Genomic DNA, 21,553 nt, shown 5'->3' with positions numbered 1-21,553 from the left:
TGTGAAAGAGAGATAATTGGACAAAATATTGGATTAAAAATAATGAGTTGCACAAATATTGAGTTTTCAATATTGTGAAACATTAGTATCATGATGCAGAAATATTGTTGACACAAACATTGACTTTTTAAGGTAAGTAATATTGTTTTCCATATTATGTGCATTGTTAATATTGTTGGCAATATTATCTGTGTTGTTAACATCTTTTGCAAACACATAGTTGTAAAAAAAAAAGCATTTTATTTTATCTTTATGTTTTTTTAGAGAATATGTTAATGATATGTGTTATATATTATTTGTAGAATTGAGTCTTGGTCCCCTTCATGCATCCAACTTCAGATTTCTTTGTGGCAAATCTTTGCTGAAAACATGAATCATATATACAATAATTAATCCGCCTTACAAATTTCTTCAGAGACATCTTCACATCCTTGTTTCTGAGGCTGTAGATCATGGGGTTCAGCATTGCAGGCATCACAGTGTAAAACAAAGAGGCTGTTTTATCCTGATTGTCTGCTTTTTTAGAAACTGGTTTCAAGCACAAAAACATAGCTGATCCGTACACCATGGTGACAACTGCCAGATGTGATGCACAAGTAGAAAAAGCTTTGTAACGGCCTTCAGGTGAGGACATCTTCATAATGTTGATGATGATGCAGATGTAGGAGATGAGAATGATGAGGGTTGGGGTCAGCAGTGCAAAGACTGCAATCATTAAAATCATCATCTGTGCCATAGAGGTGTCTGCACACGAGATCTTTACGAAAGCTGTTGCTTCACAAAAGAAATGGTCTATGACATTATTGCCACATAAAGGCAATTGTAATGCAAAAACTACAGTTAGAAGTGCCAAGATGCTTCCAATGAGCCAGGAACAACCAATTAAAGTTTCACAAACTGATTTGCTTATTATAACTGTATAACGCAATGGATATGAGATGGCAACATATCGATCATAAGCCATGACTGCAAGAAGCATGGATTCTGTAACCCCCATTAGAAGGTAAGAGTACATTTGAGAAGCACATCTGGAGAAGGAAATTCTTTTGGATATTATGAGTTGGTTCAACAGGTTAGGGACAATCACTGATGAGTAGCAGATGTCAATGAAGGAGAGGTTAGCCAGGAAGAAGTACATAGGAGTATGAAGACGAGGTTCATGGATACAGACTGTGATCAGGAAAATATTTCCAATGACAGTGACTATATATATCACAAAGAATAAAAAAAAGAAAAAGATCTGCATATTGGGGTCATCGGATAGCCCCACAAACAGGAATTCTTCTGTGAAACTTTCATTTTTCTTCTCCATCACCACTCTTTTTCTCTGTAATAATAACAAAAATACACATAGTAAATACAATTTCCAGGAATCTAGAATGTTACAGAGGAAAACATAAAATGACACTAAAATATGAAATGGAAACTACTAATCTGATCTGCTGGCCTTTCTTCCACTTTCTGACCCCAGCAAATGTGTTAAGCTTTTGACATCTAGAGGAATAAATGCCCCTCATGTATTTACTTTTTATGAATACTTTTAACAGACTTCAATGTCGCCAGACTGCAGCTTCTGATCAAGGCATGAGAAATCAAGTGTTACAGTGAACAAAGAATGTTTAACCATATAAAAATCTTGTGTAAGGCAATCTTTCAATGAACTGGAACGCAACATGTGGACGTTCTTGTGCACTTTACATAGCAAGAAGTTGCTGAAAGGGATTTTCACAGTGATGAATCTTGAGTCTTTTAGGCTTTTGCCACCAAATGTTAAGAAGAAATTGTGAGCCTATTATGTCATTTGAACTGTCATCAGTGATGTCAGCAATGATGATATTGAACATGTTGTGAGTGATGCACATGTGAAGTTATTAGCCCAGCATGGCTGGGACGCAGGTTAATATTAGGTCTGAAAATTCTAACTGGTGAAGTTCAGTGGCTTCTTTGAGTTTGTGTTTTGACTGACTTTTTCACCTAACTATGATATTACTTTAGCCTTTGTTTTTTTCAGTGAATAGCAACATTTTTTAAAGTAAAGTAAGATATTATTACCAGACCTAACTAAGATGTTATCTTAATCTTTGTTTTTTTTCAATGAATGTATATATAGCAAGGTAGTGGAGACAACGTTACTGGAACCAACATTTTATGGACTCTTTGTGCAAATGCTTTATGGTTCAGATGCCTTATGACACTATAGACACATTTCATGAAAAGATTATTAGGAAAATGATGCATCTCTGAATGAGTGATTGTAACAGGAGTTGGAATTTATCATTGAGCCAAAGTAAAGCAGTTGAGCCTTTTTGAAGGCTCTAACATAGTTATTCGCTCTCCTGATAAAGGTGGAAATATAATGGTCCTGTTGAGGAAAATGTATATTAGAGAGGCCCTCCGACAAGTATCTGACACAAATTGCTACAAAGTCATAGACAGAAAGGCATAAAATACCAGTATTGCAGATACTGGACAAAATTGGCAGGCTGTATATTGGAACAGAAGGAATCCAGCTCTCTCAAGTGCCCAAGGTTTACACGGACAAGAACAATCTTCTGGTTAGATCAATTGTGTCAACCGGAGACAATGTATTGTAAAATACAACCAGTGATGTTGACTATTTTTTAAGACCATTTTAAAGACACTGCCATTCTATATTAAAGGCACAAAGGATTTTTTTCTCCAAAATTGGGGGAATAGTGTGGGAGGATGATTACCTGCTCATGACCTTAGATATCTGTTTCCGCTGGATCGTAAATATGGCCCCAAGTATGGAGACAGGTGAGCACGATTGATCAACAATGTTGTCCGAAAGTTGGTGGTTAGTCCATTAGTTGTTAGGGTTAGTTTTGCATGCTCATTCCATGCATTCACACCAGTTTCTTTGCACTATATTATTGACCCAGATATGATCCTTAGAGGGGGCTATGTAAGAAGCAATTGCTTTGCTGGAACTGAATGGATCGCTATGGTTTCCATAAAGATCTTAAGATAGACAGACATGAGAGTAACTTGCTCATGGAAGAGTTAGGCAGAAGGGAAACTGGGGGCACCTAAAAAAATAAGGTATGGAAGTAAGTTAACATTTTATAGAATGCCAAATTTTCATGCATGATTTTAAGGAATAAAGCAGGTGTACAATGTTGCATGCAATTTGTGGATGAAAACCATTTTGCATGCAATTTGTACATGAACACCTGTTGAAAGAACACTTTTAAATGTATCTTCCACAATTTTTACAGAGGCATGTAAGAGGTGACACGGATCTTTAAGAGTGGAAAGGGATCCCAGTGCTTGTTGAGACCCCTTTACTAGCAAGCTTTGTGTCAAATAAGCACATTCCATTTCCTGTAATTACAATGAGATCATCACAGGGAGACCCCTTTTATATACCTACTGCATTACTATATTTAATACGAATCATTATGGGTTATACAAATCATAAGCACTATACACTATACATATAATATGAAATATATGTAAACACCCATCAATTAAAAAATATTAAAAGGCAATAGATAAACACATTGCTGCATTCATTGGTATATTCTGTTGACATTTGTGACTCATATAATATTTGTTTCAGAAGGTATTGCCCACTACATTTACCAGAGAAAAACTCCCACAGAACAGACATCATGTCCTGAAGAATGGATGTGCCTGAGGTCACCTTCACCTGTCAGAATTCACCCAGCCTCATAATGTCACACAACACATATGCACAAATATTCTTGTTACACATTACCACCTTTAAAATCTTGTTTTCATAATACATGAGTTAAAGCCTTTGGGGAAATTACAGCCTTAATTTACCACTAAGGACATGCAATAGCACCAGTCAAAAATGTTTTGTGATCCAGCCCCTCATCTCCACTAGGAAGCAGCATAAAAACTCCAGGAATGATGAGAGTAACTGTGTTCCTCTGCATATCTGTCCCAGATACAACCCTTAATGACAGTCTGAACATTTTTGTTGATGTAAAGTGGATTTTACCTGTGCAGTCAGGTTGTGAACTGATCACAAATGTGCCAACTCATTGTAATCCTTAACAACTCCAAACCTTAATCCTACCCTATTCTATATATGGGCAAGAAGATTACTTGCAAGACCCGACAGCCAACTAGACCGTAAATTTCCAAATGAAGGTTTTGCCAACTCGCAAAGCACAAGCCACCAACACCCCAATCTGCTAACCCCTAAGTAAAGGGAACATCTCTGGATTGTTCTCTGAATCCCTTACTTTACATAAAAAAATCCCAAGAGCTGAATAAGAATGAGAGTAAGCATCTGCCACATCAAACCTAATGCTATGCCAAACTCTTACCACAGAGTATCTTCATATTATACTCAATGTAAAGTAAAAGGCTTTAATTTAAAAAATCTCAACAATGAAATCTAGGCTTCTGTGAACAGCTCATTAGCATTGGTGACAAAATCTCTGCCTCAGGGCGCTAAACTTCATACACTTTGTAAAGTGATTGATACTTTATTGATAAGGAAACAACATTGAACAGAAGCTCAAAAACTCTGAATCAAGCACCCAATGCACACACCTTAATATCCAGCCACTAATCCTGGAATTGCCTAATATGGCCACACCCTTTACCAACACTGCCTAATCAAACCCCCCATTCAAGCCTCTTCTCAAACCCACCTCAATGACCGACCACCACCCTAAGGCGATATCATTTCTAACATTACTGTATATTTTGTTGTATACTATTAAGTGAGAAGAAGCATACAAACATAAAGAGTTTACTACATGTGCTCAAGGACTAATGCTACCCTACACTAATACCAACAGAGAGACAGACATTCATCTGGCGATTACTGATTTTTGCCGGGGAAATTTCCATTTTGAGAAGGAGGTGAATTGATTTACATGCAGCAGATTTTCTGTTGTAAGACACGAGTGAAAGAATTATCTACAGGGTTGGAACTGCAAAAATAGGTTTTGCAGCTGGACACCACACAATGAAAAATGTGCATGCCATAAATATATTTTGCATACTAAAAATCACTAAATGGTAGAACATTTTTGTTCTTGCCCATTGAGCTCAGATTCAGACTGGAGAGCTAGTGATCTGTTGCACTGTCAAACACAGTTATACAATCTGACCCAAATACACACAAAATCAAAAGGCTCTGCATGCTACATAAAGAAACAATTTGTTCCTATGGTTGATCAGATGCACCCATCAGAGTGGAAGGGGTGATGTGAGGAATGATTGGTAGATGTTTATTCTGGTAAAAAGTGATTTGCATTATCATCATGAGCAGAATAACACAGTGTTTTAAACCTATGCACTCAGAAAGTCAACAGCTGCATCCATTTATGAGGCATATGCCTATGAAAACTCTCCAAAGCAACCTCACGAACAAAGCACATTATCTCCAAAAGGCCATTTATTGAAACTTTCTAAACAGAGGAAAGTCATGCGGCCTTCAAATGACCGACAGTTTTTTTTAAAGGACTTACCTTCACAGTCAGCTGGAAATGAAAAAGTGTGTAGGGCTGTCTGACTACATGGTCAGATGGATGTGCTTGCATTTGTCATTCACAGTGATTCTTGTGCCAGAGAATGGGCTCTAAGAGGAATGATTAGTGGTAAAATCTTTAAACTCTTTGCAATGATGCTGCCTGATTTCATACCTCCTCAGCTGACGTACACTGAGTGAGCTGGGTTAAAAATAGGGCCTCTTCAACATTTAAAGATATTAATTTGTCATTCATTCTTCAAATGTAATCATTCTCTTCTTCTTCTAGATTTTGTCCCTCAGTGCTCAGAAACATCACACTCAACTGCCATCATTCATTCAGCCAGAGACCCCTCCCCATTAATACCAGAGGAGAGGAGAGAACTCTGCATCTTATAAAGGAGCAATCCTACACAACTACCAGCTCCTCTATATGCAGCCCATTATATCAATGAGTCCCTGTGCTTACACACCCCTTCTGTTTCCCCTAATTGGTGTTGATATCTTATTCAGTAATTTTGTCCCAAAGGAAATCTTAATGCTGTTTGCTTCTGGTTCTGATGTAACCACATGAGACCAATTAATTGCAGGATAAAGGCAGAATGTAGCGAGTTGATAAAGAATGCATTCTTTATGTTAAAAAGTTGCCTAAAATAAAACAAAGTAGTGTAAAATAGCTATTTTGTATCAGGGAGTGTCCTATCAGTTGTACATGACTGTTTTCAGGCATTCGCCTATATGTTTTGACACACATTCCTAACTACTAACATTTGTAGGCAGGGATTTGTGCCACAATGAAGCCTTTTCAAGGCATGTTTAACAGTGGAGCAACCAGGCTGACCCCATCAGCAGCCCCGACATCCCCACAACAATCCCTGGGGAATATAAGATCACTATAAAGGAAAGAATTAACAGACCCACAGAAATCATTTTTAAAGAGCCCATCCAATGTTCCATGCCCATCAAATGCTCCACCACGTCGGAAAGCACCACCAGAAAATGGACAACCTGGGTTTTAACCTCATCCAACTACCCCCTGAGTGGCATCCTCATCTGTCGCACCTCATACTATGTGCAAACTTCAGCAGCACCATTGCATCCTTTGCCAATCCCTGATAATTGACTCCACCAGCTTTAATCTCCTTTGTGACCTAAACTACCTCCTATTTGACTTCAATGAGCATAACCAACCTCCCAGAGATAATATCTATTGAGCCTCAGATTCTTCCAGTGAGTGGAAGGCACCACACATGCTGCTAGAGAACAGATTCAATGACAACATAGTAGACAATCCCACACCAATGATTTGGCCTGACCATGTGCCATCCACTTCTGCATACCCCTCCCACTCCACAGCAGAAACAACAGACCCATATCTTCTCAATTGGACTGAAATACAATCTCTGAAGAATCATGATCTTCAGAACTCCTGTGTCACCAAATGTAACACCACAACAGCCTCCTCATATCCATCGGACTTTAATGCCAGGATCACTGCTTGTACAGACACCCTGGATCTGGTGGTCATACCTTCTCTTAAATTATGTCCAAAGCCTGGATTAACCTGCCCTGAGATGTTAGAGGTGCCTCATCAGATTTTGAATTTTGAATGACCTAGCTCTTAACGTAGTCTTGGCCATGGCATGGCCTACTAAACACCTGCCTTCAGCAACAGGATACCTTACTGGGTGAGTTGTGCATTCTACAAATACACATAGCCTACGATGATATAGCAAGTTTTACAATCCCCTACATATTTCCAACTTTGAATATGTGCTGTACTGTGTCGCACACATACACAACTCTGTCAAAGCATAGTTTTGTACTTATGGTCCTCTTCCAAGTACAACGCCTATGCTTGACAGCACAGAAACATCCTTGCACTATGGTGTGCACATTGACATGCAGCAGCCTAAAGAGCATGCTTGCTAGGAGAGAGAATCAATTAATCAATCAACCAATCAATCAATCAATCAATCAAACAATCAGGATCTATAACGTTTGGCTAATTACCCAATAGGGTATCCAGGCACTTACTGGAGGCTTTTTCAAGCAGCCAGGTCTTGATGGCTATTTAACATTCTGGAAGTGAGGTGATGGTCTGGAGGTGAGTGGGGTGTCTGTTGCAGGTCTTTGCTACAATGTGGAAGATAGAGCATCCTCTAGTTCTACTGTGGTAGAAGAAGGGAATACAGGCCAATGAAAAGTCTTGACCCTGTTCCTCATGGGAATTTTTGTAAACTTAGTAAGGCCCTTGTAGGTAATCAGTTCAGTACCCAGTAGTGTAGAGTATGTAGGTTTATTCAGTTACAGGTAAGATGGTACAGCCCCACCCCGGCCACATCCTGCTACTCAGCCTCATTTGTTCCAACTGACCACTCATACAAACCATGCACCCATGTATAGTCTATTGCATCACACTCACTCAGGCTGAACTAGTAGAAACAGGATGTAACACACCTCCTTCATTCAGGAAACAACAAAAACGTTAGGAAGCAAAATGGAAGAAAATACAAATTCACACATCCTGTACACGTAAGCAAACAAGCCTAAATCACAAAGAAAAATCACATTACATTACATTTATTATTCCATTCCTTAGGTAGTAGTGAAATAAAATCAGGTCACATAGGATCACATAACAAGAATCATTTCATTACAAGAATTGTAAAGGAAGATGACATAAGATTATGTCACATGCATGAATCATAACATTTCTTGAATTGTAAAGGAAGTTCATTGTAAAGGTAGAACACACAAATATATATCTTTGTCTCCTGTGAGAGAACACCAGATTCATATATATAGGAAGGATGCAACCTCTACACCCCGCAACTGTACACACTGCAGGATAACTACAGCACATTACATCTTGTTGGACAAAGGAGCGCAATGTTCCTGACAGGATGCAACCTCCACCCCCCACAACTGTACGCACTGCAGTACTACTATAGCACACCATATCTCGCAAGGCAAAGGAACGCACATTTTTCTGGCAGGATACAACCTCCAGACCCCACAACTGTACGCACTGTAAGACACTACAGCACACCACATCTTGCTGGACAAAGGAATGCAAATGTTCCCACTACAGCCCAAAGGAACCTACATGCTCCTATTAGTGCACATCCCACTGGACAAAGGAACACATGTGTTCTCACTATAGCAAATTATAGGTATCATACTACCGTAGACAATACAACATCAAAGGACTACAACCATAGACTGTTCAACATAAAATAACTCATTGCTTGCTCAGATTATTCATTCAACCCAACACAAAAGGGACTCATCTCTCGCTCAGAGTATCATCCAACTATCTCAAAAATATAATACCAACAAAAAAAACAAATGCATACAGCCTAAAGTTCAACCACACCCACTACTTCCCACACACATCACCACCACAGCAGACAACAGCCTATAAATCATTGTGTACAATCAACATGGTGAAACCTTAATGACACATGTATAGTCATAGCACAAACAGTAGCTTCCAGTACCGGTCATGTGATTGGTGAGCAACCTCTCACCCAATACCACTGCCAAAATAACACCAGAATGAATTCATCTTTGACTCTGGCTAATAGCCACATGGCTTCACCTCTGTACCATGTACTTAAGCTCATAACCTACCATGTGGGTTAATCTATTAGTAGATATACATCTTAAACTCCACTCCCAGTTTAACAGTTCTAGAAAGCCACGGTGCAGGTAAAAATCATTATCCTTTCCTCCTTTACTTAGCAGTCTTCTGCTTCAGAACTATAACAGTGTACAGCTGATCCTTACTCAATGCAAAGCAGTGTAATTACTGCCACGCTTGACCCAAAGACCTGCTCCTCACTATTACTAAGCCATATTTCACCAGGGCTCACTTCACCTAGACTGCCCTTGGCTAAGAATACTGCATCACTGCTAAAACAAAAGAAATTTCCGGTTGAACAATGGCGGCACGTGCTTGGTACCTGCTGAGGCGCTCAATGCACGTGCAAAGCCTTGTTACTCAATGTGCTGTCACCCTGTCAATGTTCACGCCTCCATCGCAGCTCACACAAGGAAGCATGTTTTACCTCAGTCGTAATTTGTTGTAGGAAAAAAATGTGTCCAACACAAACAGCGGAAATGGTCCCCCAGTGCCACTTACCGAATGGTTGGTTGTCATATCAGAGCAGAGGCCTGTAGCTGCGACATTGATGTTGAGGGACTCGCAAGTGCTTTCTTAAATTTTTTAAAGGTACACAACTGTCACAACTGTCCAATTCTAGGCCGTAGGTTGGTCATAAAAATAAATGGGTATTAGAGATGCAGATAGCACATGCTGCATACACGCCTTCAACTGAAATTCAAGTAGGGTGATCTGACTTTAAGCTCCTAATATTAAATGCCCAATAATCCAAATATGTAAGCTGTCTGTAAGCTGTAGGTTTCAAGCATCAGGTCACAGAAAGTTCAATGCCCCAAAACATCCAATGAAGACACAGGTGGGGCATCCAAGGCGTTGCTCTGGCTTATTTTCAGGTTCCCTTTCAGACTCCGACAATATTCTTTCAGATACGTGTGTGGCCCTTGTAGGTAATCAGTCCAGTAGCCAGTAGTGTAGATTACGTAGGTTTATTCAGTTACAGGTAAGATAGTACAGCCCTATTGGGAACAGCATCCTCCTGCTTGGCCCCTCTCATTCCAACTGGCATCTCATCCAATCCATGCACTCATGAACATTCTACTGCATCACACTCACACAGTCGTAGCAGCAAGAAACTAGGAGACACAGGATGTAGTAGATCAGTATAGCCCGAACTGCCAAGCCAAGTCTTCTCCGGACCGGAAACAAGCATCCTGAGACCGTTTCCGGAGGAACACCCCTCATCAGCCAGGCCAGCTTTCATCCAGTGGCAATGTGAGCAAGGGACCCACATCTGGGCAGGTCCTTGGTTATGTAGACCCTTGTGTGCATGGGTCAGCAGCTTAAATTGGCATTCTTCTGTATGGAGAGCAGATGGAGTTTCCTGAGGTGGGATGTGATGTGAGCTTGTTGGGGAAGGCTGAGAATGAGTCTGGCTGCAGCGGTATGTATGGTCTGAAGCCTCTGTAGAGGTGTGTGCCAATTCCTACATAGATTATGAAAAAGAACAGGAGTATGACCCATCAACCACGTTGGGATTGGGGTAAGAATATGTATGTAAACAAACAGTATCCCAACAGGTATCATTAATTTAGACAGTTACAAAGATATGTACAAACATTATCATTGACAGACAAAAGAGACTCAATATATCTATTTTTATGTGCCAATGGCATCAAAATAACACAAACAAATTTAGAGTGGACAGTACTATCAGCACTGAAAGTTAAAATTAGACAACCCAAGTTGTACTTGGTGCAAACAAGGTGCAAGTGATGTGCACGACAGCGACGCAAGTGACAAACGTGCTCAGCGTGAAACGGCACAAATAATACAGGTGTACAATATTTACAGTGGTACAATGTGACTAGATCCTAAATAGGACCAAATTATTTAAGATATTCAAGGGTGGTCACAATGTAGGTAGCACCTTTTAATTGGGCTGGGGAGTCGACAACGTTTCGATCCAGTCAAGTATGGATCATCCTCAGGACAGGGTTGTAGAATGAAGCAGTGCTGTAGGAAGGGACAAAAGGGAATGGAGTTAGGGCGGGAGGGGGCAAGTATGATCACAGGACAGATATAATTGTGTTGCCCGAAAGAAATAGTTAGAATTACTAATGTAAAAGTTATTATGGGTCCTAGAGGCGAAAAGGTTCAGGGACTGCCAGAACTTGTAAGGGCATGGAATGGTTATTAGATAACAGGGAGATCCTGCTCAACAGGGCATATAGTATCTATGCTTTGAGCAGTCAGCGCCCATGTACTTCAGAAAAGCGCAAAGCAGGCAAGAAAACTCATTAGCGGTATGTAAGTTTAACTGGCTAGCTCTATGAGTCTGGGGGCCACAGGGTTATATAGCAGGTGTATATTCGAGAGGGCCATACATCATAGAAGTAACCGTCTATATGGTATAGGTAGTGCATGCCAAATATGTTGGCTTAGGGAACATGGCACACACGTGACATCGCTTTCAATTACCTGTCTACTGTGACGGAATGTTCCAGGACGTCAACTTGTTCGGAACCTGGAATAAGGCTGTGACCTACAGAAAAATAGTGTAGGGATGAAGGGAGTCCGTGTGGAAAGCCACAGAGTTCGAGTTATGCAAAAGGCGTGGCGTCATACCTGTGAGGCGTCTGTAGTCCCGCAATTAATTTAGATGACAAGGACCAGGAATCGGCGGTCAAGGACAATGTCGAAGATCGCGGTGGCTGGGGATTGAATCTGAAAATGTAGGCCAAACATTACTTAGGGCACTAAGCGGACGCGCGGGTAGCCGCTGGAAAACTCGGACATGGCCGCATACCTCTGGCTGCATAAAGAGCGTCTTCCGGGTTAATCATGAAGGCTGGGGACGTAGTCACGGAAGCGATGTTGAACCGGACAAGAAGTAAGGTCTGGGGGCGTGGCAGTCATCGAACGTGGGGTGAACGCGCCTTGTCAGTGGTGAAGAAACAAGGGGGCGTGTAGCACAAGGAAGGTGCTCGCTGGGCGTGTGAAGGGGCGTGTGCAAGGGCGAGGTTTGGCATGTACGTTGTCGCAGGAACAATGTAAAGTGCCATATGGAAGGGGAAAAGGATCGGGGCAAGGGATCAAGTACATAGTTAATACGAAAGTACCAAAGTGGGTGAATTGTCACCTATAGATAATACATAGTAGGACCAAATTGTACAGGCGTAGCAGCAAGAAACTAGGAGACGCAGGATGTAGCACGATCAGTCCAGCCCGAACTGCCAAGCTAGGTCTTTTCTGGACCGGAAACAAGCATCCTGAGACCGGTTCCGGGGGAACACCCCTCATCAGCCAGGCTAGCTTTCATCCAGTGGCAAAGTGAGCAAGGGACCCACATCTGGGCAGGTCCTTGGTTATGTAGAGCCTTGTGTGCCTGGGTCATCAGCTTAAATTGCCGTTCTTCTGTATGGGGAGCAGGTTGAATATCCTGAGGTGGAATGTGGTGTGAGTTTGTTGGGGAAGACTGAGGATGAGTCTGGCTGCAGGAGTATGTATGGTCTGAAGCCTCTGTAGGAGGTGTGTGGCAATTCCTACGTAGAGGGCATTGCCATAGTCCAGTCGGCTGGTGAAGAGGGCTTGTTTCACAGTGCGTCTCATGTGTATGGATAGCTACTTGGAAATCTTACGTAGATGCACAGAGTCAGGAAGCAGACAGAGGAGACAGAATTGATCTGTGATTTCAAACTGAGTTGTCTTTCAATGATGATTAAGAAGTAGCTGTAGTGACCAAACAGAATATCCTGAGCTCATTTCACTATCAATCAAACACCCACACGCATCATTGTAGGAATTTGTGATTCCTAAATTGCGAAAATTAAGGAATCGCAATTTAGAAATTGCAAATTTCTATGCATCAAGAAAATCCGAAATTGTTTGCTATTTCTTAATTTTCTGTGTTTGCGAATCTTTAATTGCGAATCGCAATTAAGGAATGGCATTACATTGATTTCTATGGGCCTAGAGGCCCATAGGAATCAATGGGAAGGCATTCTCATTTAGCGAATTCGCAATTAAGGAATCGCAAAATGAGAATGCAATTTCAAGGGTTCGGGGGGGGCCCAAAGGACCTCCCCCTGCACCCCTGAAATGTAACGTAAGTACATTTTACTCACACACATGTCCCAAGGGCATGTGTGTGTGTAAAATATAAGTTCCAAAAATGCTTTTTTGTGCATTTTTGAAACTTTTCGCAAATTACCACAAAGGTATACTTCATGGAAATTTTTCCTTTTAAAATTGCGAATTCGCAAATTTAAAAAAATCAGGCATAGCATTTAAGAAATCGCAAAATTTGCGATTTCTTAAATGCTATCGCAATGTGAGAAATCGCAAAAAATTGCAATTTCTTAAATTGCGGGAAAAAAAAATTATGCATCCCAAAAAGGCTTTTTGCATTCGCAAACGGCCGATTTTTGCGATTCGCACCATTTGCGAATGCAAAAAGGATTGATGCATGTGGGCAAAAGTCCTTAACAAATCAAACACGGAAGGAACTTCTTTTTCCTCTTTTATTTCACAACACTTCTCCAGAGCAAAAGGTTCTAGCCACCTTGTAGTAGGGTTTCTGTAGTGGTTGGAGGGAGGGGAGTGGGCCCTAGGTCATGGAGTTGTTCCATGTGTTGCTATTGTTGCCAAAGATCAGTACTTCCATCTTGTCTTTGTTCAGCCTCAGGTAGTTGCTCATCCAGTCAGCAAAGTTTGTCATGCATCTGTAAAAGTTGGTTCTGATGGTGATGGGGGTTGTCGGTGAGTGAGAGGATGAGTTGGGTGTCATCTGCATAGTAAATTATGTTAGGACCGTGGGATCTGACAATGTCAGCCATCAGGTTCATATATGCGTTGAATAGCCTATTCGCTGAGATGAGCCCTGGGGGACTCTACACTGGATATTGGGTTCAGAGGTGAAAGGTGGGAGATGGATCCGCTGGCTTCTTCCAGTGAGGAAGGAGGTGATCCATCTGAGTGTGTCCCCTTGGATGCAAATGTGATGGAGTCTTTCAATCAGTGTGTGGTAGGATACAGTGTCAAATGCTGCTGAGAGATCTAGGAGGAACAAAGCTGCTGCTTCTCTTCGATCAAGGGTGGTTCAGATATCACCTGTGGCTGTGATCAGGGATGTTTTGGTTCTGTGATTACTTCGGAAGCCGGATTGCGAGGTGTTGAGTAGCTGGTTCTGTTCCAGGTGTGTCATGAGTTGATTGTTGATGATCTTTTCCAGTACCTTCACTAGGAATGGAAGCAGGGAGATTAGCAGGTAGTTTGCTGGGGTTGGCAAAGTGTATTAGGAGTGTTTGGGTTCTCTCACTTAAACATAGTGGAATTGGCTAATATTCGATTGACACATTTAATTTACTTGTAGCCCCTAGTAAAGGGGTACTGCATGTACCCAGGGCCTGCAAATTAAATGCTTCTAATGGGCCTGCAGCACTGATTGTTCCACCCAACCAAATATCCATTTTAAACAAATCCCAGGGCTGCCATTGAAGCCTGAGTGTGTATTTAAACTGCCATTTATACCTGGCAAAATAAACCTTTTAAAGCAAACCCAAGGAGATGATGGAAGGAGTGCTGAAGCTTTTCAGACACTCACCCCCAGTCACAGATCTGGGTTAAATCCATCATCATTCTTTAGGTCACTTTGCCACCTCAGTTCAGACCCAGCTGTATGCAAATCAGTCTTGACCATGTGCCTCACGGGAACAGTCCAGACGAACTGCCACGCCAGGTCTGCCCTGAACTGGAAACAAGCCTCCTGGGACCGGTTGCTGGATAACACCCTTCATTAGCCAGGCGAGCTTGAATCCAGTGGCAAAGTGAGCTAGGGACCCACGGCTGGGCATACCCTGCCAACTTAGGGCAAACAAAGCAAACACAAGGAAATGATGAACGGAGCGCTGAAACTTTTCAGACACTCACCCAGTCCATAGTGTCATGTATTTAGAAAGTGGGACATGTACATTTAACTTTTACAAGTCGTGGTAGAAACACACTTTTAAATCAATGTTTCACTGCTACAAGGCCTACCTCTCCCATCACAACTGCATTAGTTCATGCAGCCAGCTTGGGCCCACGGCCAAGGAGGCATGGAACTTCAAGAACCTCAAAGGGAATTCTCTAAACAATTCTCTTGCTCAAAGATGACACCATGTATATAAAAAGGACCCTCCGACCTACTCTTCAGTACACCCCTGGACCTGTCGATACTACAGAAGAAGTACTGTTGTGCTGATTTTATGGTAGTTAGACTGCCATGCTGCTGCCTTGTTACTCTGCTGCCCTGCTTGATGAAAAGGAAGACTGGATCTGCATTTTATATCCCAGGCTGAAGTGACTCCAAGGGTCAGCTGCCTGGACCTTCCTGGGACCTACTGGCCTCTGCTGGAGTGAGTTCCTGACCCCCAAGATGTGCCCCCTGGTCCTGGACCCTTAACGTGATATCAGCTGAGCTCCTCTTAAAAAAAAAAGCAGAAATTCTAAAGCTTTGGGCTCTTCGCGACCAAAAATGAGCCTGGTTGTACCAAGTTCTTATGTCCCATGCGGCCTCCCAGTGCGAATCCCCAGTAAATCCGACTCCAGTGCCGGCAGCATAAGATCTGCATTTGGCCCTACAGCACCAACAGCTTAGGGCGACCATCAACATGAAGCTCCTGTTACGACCTTCCACAATGCCACTCAGGATTTTAGTGCAACATTGATGACCTTTCCACAATGCCCAGTCTGCTCTTTGAGCTAAATCGACTACTATCCATGAGGCTTTCCCGGCTCCACCATGAATGGAACTCTAAGTCTTGGACACTGAAATGTAACTCTTTCAGCAGGGCAACCTGGTCCCTGTATTCGGCCCATGCTCTAACACAGTCAACCTGAACTTGTGTCTTGGACCCAGTCTTGCACAACCGGATAACCGTAAGTGGCGCCTTTTTCTTTTAGACTCGTTTTGTATATCATATCTTAAAAATTGCATATATCTGGTTCTACTAATTGGATTTTGTTGGTTTGGTGGAAAATAATGCTGTTTTTACTGTATTAATGTATTAGGAGTAGATGTATCAACATACCCATTTGCGATTTCTAAATAGCGATTTTTAAGGAATCGCTATTTAGAAATCGCAAAATGGGATGTATGTAAAAAATCGCTATTTTTTGCGATTTCTTAATCTTCCTTATTTGCGAATTCGCAATTAAGGAATAGTTTCCCATTCATTCATTGTGAAATTAATCTCAATTTGCGATTCGCAATGTGCTAATTGCAAATTGAGAATAATTTCAAGGGTGCAGGGGTGTCTCAAGGACACCCTGCTGCACCCCTGAAATGTACATGTGTGTGCATATGGCGCATATACAGTGTGCGTCACATGCCACCTTCAAAAATGCCAAATTGTGCATTTTTTAAAGATTTCGCAAATTACCATCAACTACAAGTTGGTGGTAATTTGCGATTTCTTAACCAAAATTAATAATTCAAAAATGCTACATAATTAGCATTTAAGGAATCTTGTGGGTTCTGGTTTCAAAGCCAAGTAGTTTCTTACGCAGGGAAGTCAAGTGAATCAATCAGATCGCATCACCCTCTCCCAGTTGCCATTACAAGAGATTTCCTAATATTTCCGCGCAATGCAGAGCAAGTATACCTTAATGCACAAAACCAATCATTATAGACATATTTCTCTTTCTATGTGTGCAGGAGAATGTAGCACGCTTAAAAAGAGGAAGTGACAAAGAAAAAAGCAGATATTCACTGTGTTATGTCTCTTTCGTGTAGGTACAGCATTTTGGGCCAAAGATGCATTCAGTGGTGCCTTGCATGCAGGTGGATTAATTTGTAACCTCACAACAATGGATGAAGGAGTATTGGGGCAGTTGGCTGCTGTCCTGCTGCTCTGTTTGCAGTTGCTAGGGACACCTGTCTTTGACAGGAAACCTGCTTTCTTTTGGATAGCTGAAATTTAAGTAGATGACATCTATCAGCCTGCGGTGGCCTATTCCTATGGTACAGGATATCCTACAGCGTTTCACTCTTGATATTTCCATTATCCCTTTATCCATTTTTTCAAGGAGTTTTTTTAAATCTAAGTTTACTCTAGACTCAGTTATCCAGTTATGGCGTCATCACTCCTTGTTCCTGAAGATCCAAATGGTCAATGATTATGTATTAACTGGTACTATTAATACCTAATTATAATAGCCCAATTGGATCTATCTCACTCTCACCATCCTTTCGAACCTCAACAGTTATTAGAACATATACATTCAGTTATTTTTAGAAATTGGGTAACTGGTTGAGCGGGACGGATCCCTATCCAAGCAACAACCACAATCTCTGTCAAAGTAAAACATACACAAACCACAAAGTAACTGTGCAATATCAAATTTTGGATATTCATATTCCCATTTGAAAATTATAAAAGGTATGCACAATTACTGAATGACAGAGGAACAGATACTATGCCTCATGATACGGAGTGCCATTTGATTGCTATCAGATGCTCAGATTCTATAGGAGAGTATTTCCCTTAATTTTTCTTAAAGAGGAGGAATTCTTAAAGAAGTATCTACAGGAAAACCTGGAACAGATTCTTCATTGCCAGTTGGAGTGCTTCTATTTTGTGCCTGAGCCTAATGTAGAGATCAGACCCTGTATGGATGGCAAAGAGTGGAATGGCAATACAGTAAAGAATCATTGATTACCATTGATTTCAATATTCAAATCAGTGACAATTTTAATGAAGTTAGATCTGCATTGTGCTTAAAGTTTGGTCAAACTTCAGTTTAAAAATTAATAGAAAACATAATATGTAGGAAAATGTCTTTTTTTTGTATTATCATTCCGGTGGCTGTTGTTTTTTGAGTCTGTGAACTGGAAGTTTCCTGGCATGCATGTGCTCTGACCCTAAAACATGTTGAAATTTGTTATACTCCTAATGGACAGATTTAACTTAACTATAAGTCCATAGTATATGGTACAAAGTGCACCCAGGGCCTGTAATTAAAATGCCACAAGTGGACTGGAGCACCCATTGTGCCTCTCACTATAGTGACAGTGCAACCATGGCTGCAAGCCCACCACTGTAATCTTGCTGGGGCAGTTTTAAACTGCAAATGTGGCCTGTCAAAACAAACCCTTTTGACAGCCATAACCATTACTTTTAATTATTAATACATCAATCATATGTAGGCCTTATAAACCCTAAAGCAGGGTGTGTGTTTATACATGGCCTTACATTGAAAAAGCCATAAAGCCTTTTTCACTGTAACAGGGCTAGCTGTTTTCAAGAAAAACACTGGGTTACATTATTACATTTAATAATGATTATTTCATTTAGGAAACTTGTATTCATTTAATTCAAAGAGCCCTTTTCATAGTCATTTAAAATCTAATTTATTAGCAAAATTGTATTTTACTGAACTTTCCCTTTAAAGCCTTTAGAGGCCCATTTTTATGAACAAGCCTTGTGTGTGGGGATCGGTTTCTATTCCTTTGCCAGGATGATCATCTGGGCTTTGCTCAGGAACTTGTTGACGTCAGACAGGCCTACACTGTAGGTCTGATACCTGCTTCCTTGTTTCCACAGTCAGGCAGGCACCGTGGGAGAGGAGCGGCTGCCAGAGCTAGTATGAAGTAACTACAGAGAAACAGAGAAATGCTAATCATGTCCATAGCCATGCTCCCAGGTTGGGCACACAGGCTCAGCACAATGTCAGAAAGGTTTCAGCATCATTAAGTTGAGCTGAGAGGGGCACTGTGGGATTGTTTGCAGAAGGGCACACATGAACTACTGCAAAACTGGGTTGGATGACCCTTGGGAACTTTATTTCTAATGAATAGTGAGGGGCCAGGAATCACCGTCATCCACAGGCCTATGCCAGACATACCCCTGTTCACCTTTTCAGAATGGTACTAAACCTGTGGAAGACAGAAGAAGGATTTCACCTGCTTTTGAGACCTATGAGGAGACCTGAAAGGCTAGAGCTGCGCCAACTTGTATCCAGGACATAGAAGTGGACACCAAAGGTCAGACGACTAATCTCACAAAAAGCTGCAGGAAATCCTATTCTTTTAGAGTCCAGCAGGGGAGTTCCAACTGGATATCGTCTGGAACTAGCTGGTGGCTTCTGCTAGAGTGGGTCTTGACCCCTACGTACTATTCCTGAGTTTCTGTTATGACTGGCTGTGTCAAAGTGTAGTCATCTTGACCTCCTGAAAAATCTGGAACTCAGCGCTAAAGACATTAAAGACATGAGGAGGATGGGACAAAACTGCCATGTCAATTTGACATAAGTGTATTGGGCTGGGCAAAAGATTCAGGTTGCCCTCACTTGGAGCTTTTTTACAGCAGTCAATCTGTTTCAGCTGAACATCACAAAGAGGATATCCAGCCTTGTGGAGCCCTGCTTGACTATAGCATGCAGCCTTGCCCATCTGGAGAAATTAGATCTTCCAAAAAGTGACTAAATCTAAACGTAGGAATGTCCACTGGGTGAAAGTACCAAAATTATCTGGCAAGGGAGAGATCTTCCTTGGGCACACATTTTTAATTTTTCCCACTCTGAGCTTTCCTGTCAACAGTAAATGACTTCCCCAGGTCGTGGTCTCTTCTTCTTTGCTGCATCGTGATGCAATGCACTAATAATGATTTTTGATTTCCATTTCAGGGATTAAGTCCAAAGGTAAAATGTCTGACCAGGTTGAATGCAGTTTCTGTTTCCCACAGGCGATCCTCCACAGTCTGCCTTAAATTGTGGCTGTTAAGGACAACCAGATATCAGAGGTTGGCACTGAATGATTTTGGCACCATTTTTGTGCAAATATTTCAAAAATCCTATCTCTGGTTCCCCTTATTGGATTTTGTCATGTTGAAGTCATTTCCTTAATTAAATGATTCTCTCTTTTCGCTAATTGGAATGGGGTATTAATTGTGCTGTGTTTTTTAGGTCGAGCCAAGCGGCAGCTCTCATGCGCTACTCACTCTGCGAGGCATGCTGTAGTAGAGTATGCAGCGGAAGTCCTGCCCACTCTACACCCTTATTTTTAATTGGCTTGTGTCATTGTCCTTTCTAAACGCTGGCTTCCGATTCATTATGAGGCTTGTTAGTCCCTCCTTAGTACTAACATGTAACTATTTGTTACCGCCCATAAGGACTGTACTTTTTACTTGGCTTGTTACATGGTCTCCTTTATTAAGTGGGTAAAAAAAAGAACAATTGATGGCAGAATGCAGAACAATGTCATACATTCACCCAGTACAGAGATCTGGGCCTAAATCCATCATTGTTTTGCTCACCATGCTATTCCAGTTTGGTCGCAGCCATATGCAAATCAGTCTTGACCCTGCACCCAATGGGAACAGTCCAGCTCAAACTGCCAGGCCAGGTCCACCCTGGACTGGAAACAAGCATCCTTAGGACCGGTTTCGGGCTATCAGCCCTCATCAGCCAGGATAGCTAGACTCCAGTATGTATGTATATGTATGTATAAACAATTTTATAGCGCGCGCTATTACTTGGGAGTATCCTGGCGCGGTGGAAAAAGGCAGAAGAGACCGAGTGGAGACCAACTTATGCCACACTGGTGAATAGATAGGTTTTCAGACATTTCTTAAACTGGCCTACGCACTGCATGGAGTGCAGATGTAGGGGAAGGGCATTCCAAGCCCGGGCAGCAACCACGGCTAGGGACTGACCCCCTAGTCTGGTTCGCTTAAAGCGAGGAAGAGTCATCATAAACAGGGAGGATGATCTGAGAGCTCGTGTAGGGGCATAGAAGGTAAATCGTTTCTTCAGATAGGCAGGGCCTTGACCATGAATTGCTCTAAACGAGAGCACCAGGGATTTAAACAAGATGCGCTGAGACAATGGCAGCCAGTGCAGGCTGCGCATGTGAGAGCGGACGCTCTTCCATCTTGGCACATTGAACAAGAGGCGGACAGCGGCGTTCTGGATAACCTGCAGGCGTTTAACCAGATAGGCAGGGATACCGCTGAACAGAGCGTTCGCATAGTCCAATCTTGCCAGAATGAGAGCTCGGGCAACAGTCTCTTTTGCCTCTCTGGGAAGCAAAGGAAAAAACCTTCGTAGAGTTCTCAGAGTGGAAAAGCATGTCCCTGTTAATTTTTTAATGTGGTCCTCGAATCTAAGGTCCTCCCCAAACCATATACCAAGATTTTTTGCGGGGCCACCCATCACCTTGGGACTAGGAATGTTCGGGGCCACAATGAGTTTTTAAAACTGGAAGGGAAAGACCCGTTGAAGAGGACCTCAGATTTGTCCTCATTGCATTTCAGCTGGGCCAGAGTCAGCCAGCGAAACACAGAGGACAAACAAAGCTGGACTGCTGTGGTATCCAATTGGTCGTCCGGCCAGGTAAACAGCAACTGTGTGTCGTCGGCATACCCAATAATCTTAGCCCCGTACTGTTCCGCCAGGTAGACCAATGGAGT

The 21,553-nt window shown here is 41.9% G+C and overlaps 1 protein-coding gene across 1 annotated transcript; it reads right to left on the bottom strand.

Moving 5' to 3' along the window:
- Nucleotides 1-292: 292 nt before the first annotated feature.
- LOC144763038 (olfactory receptor 13C2-like) lies at nt 293-1,312 on the bottom strand. Its single transcript, XM_078648350.1, has one exon. It carries the CDS (start codon nt 1,310-1,312, stop codon nt 293-295), a length of 1,020 nt encoding a protein of 339 aa, XP_078504476.1.
- Nucleotides 1,313-21,553: the final 20,241 nt, after the last annotated feature.

The sequence above is a fragment of the Lissotriton helveticus genome, chromosome 6 (genome assembly GCF_964261635.1).
Source record: "Lissotriton helveticus chromosome 6, aLisHel1.1, whole genome shotgun sequence".
In the NCBI taxonomy this organism is placed as follows: domain Eukaryota; kingdom Metazoa; phylum Chordata; class Amphibia; order Caudata; family Salamandridae; genus Lissotriton; species Lissotriton helveticus.
The sequence above is the reverse complement of the archived record's forward strand: the minus strand, read 5'-3'. Positions and strand labels throughout refer to the sequence as shown.

What these genes read in the sequence shown, in the direction of transcription:
- LOC144763038 (XM_078648350.1), bottom strand. Translation starts at nt 1,312, where the DNA reads ATGGAGAAGAAAAATGAAAGTTTCACAGAAGAATTCCTGTTTGTGGGG.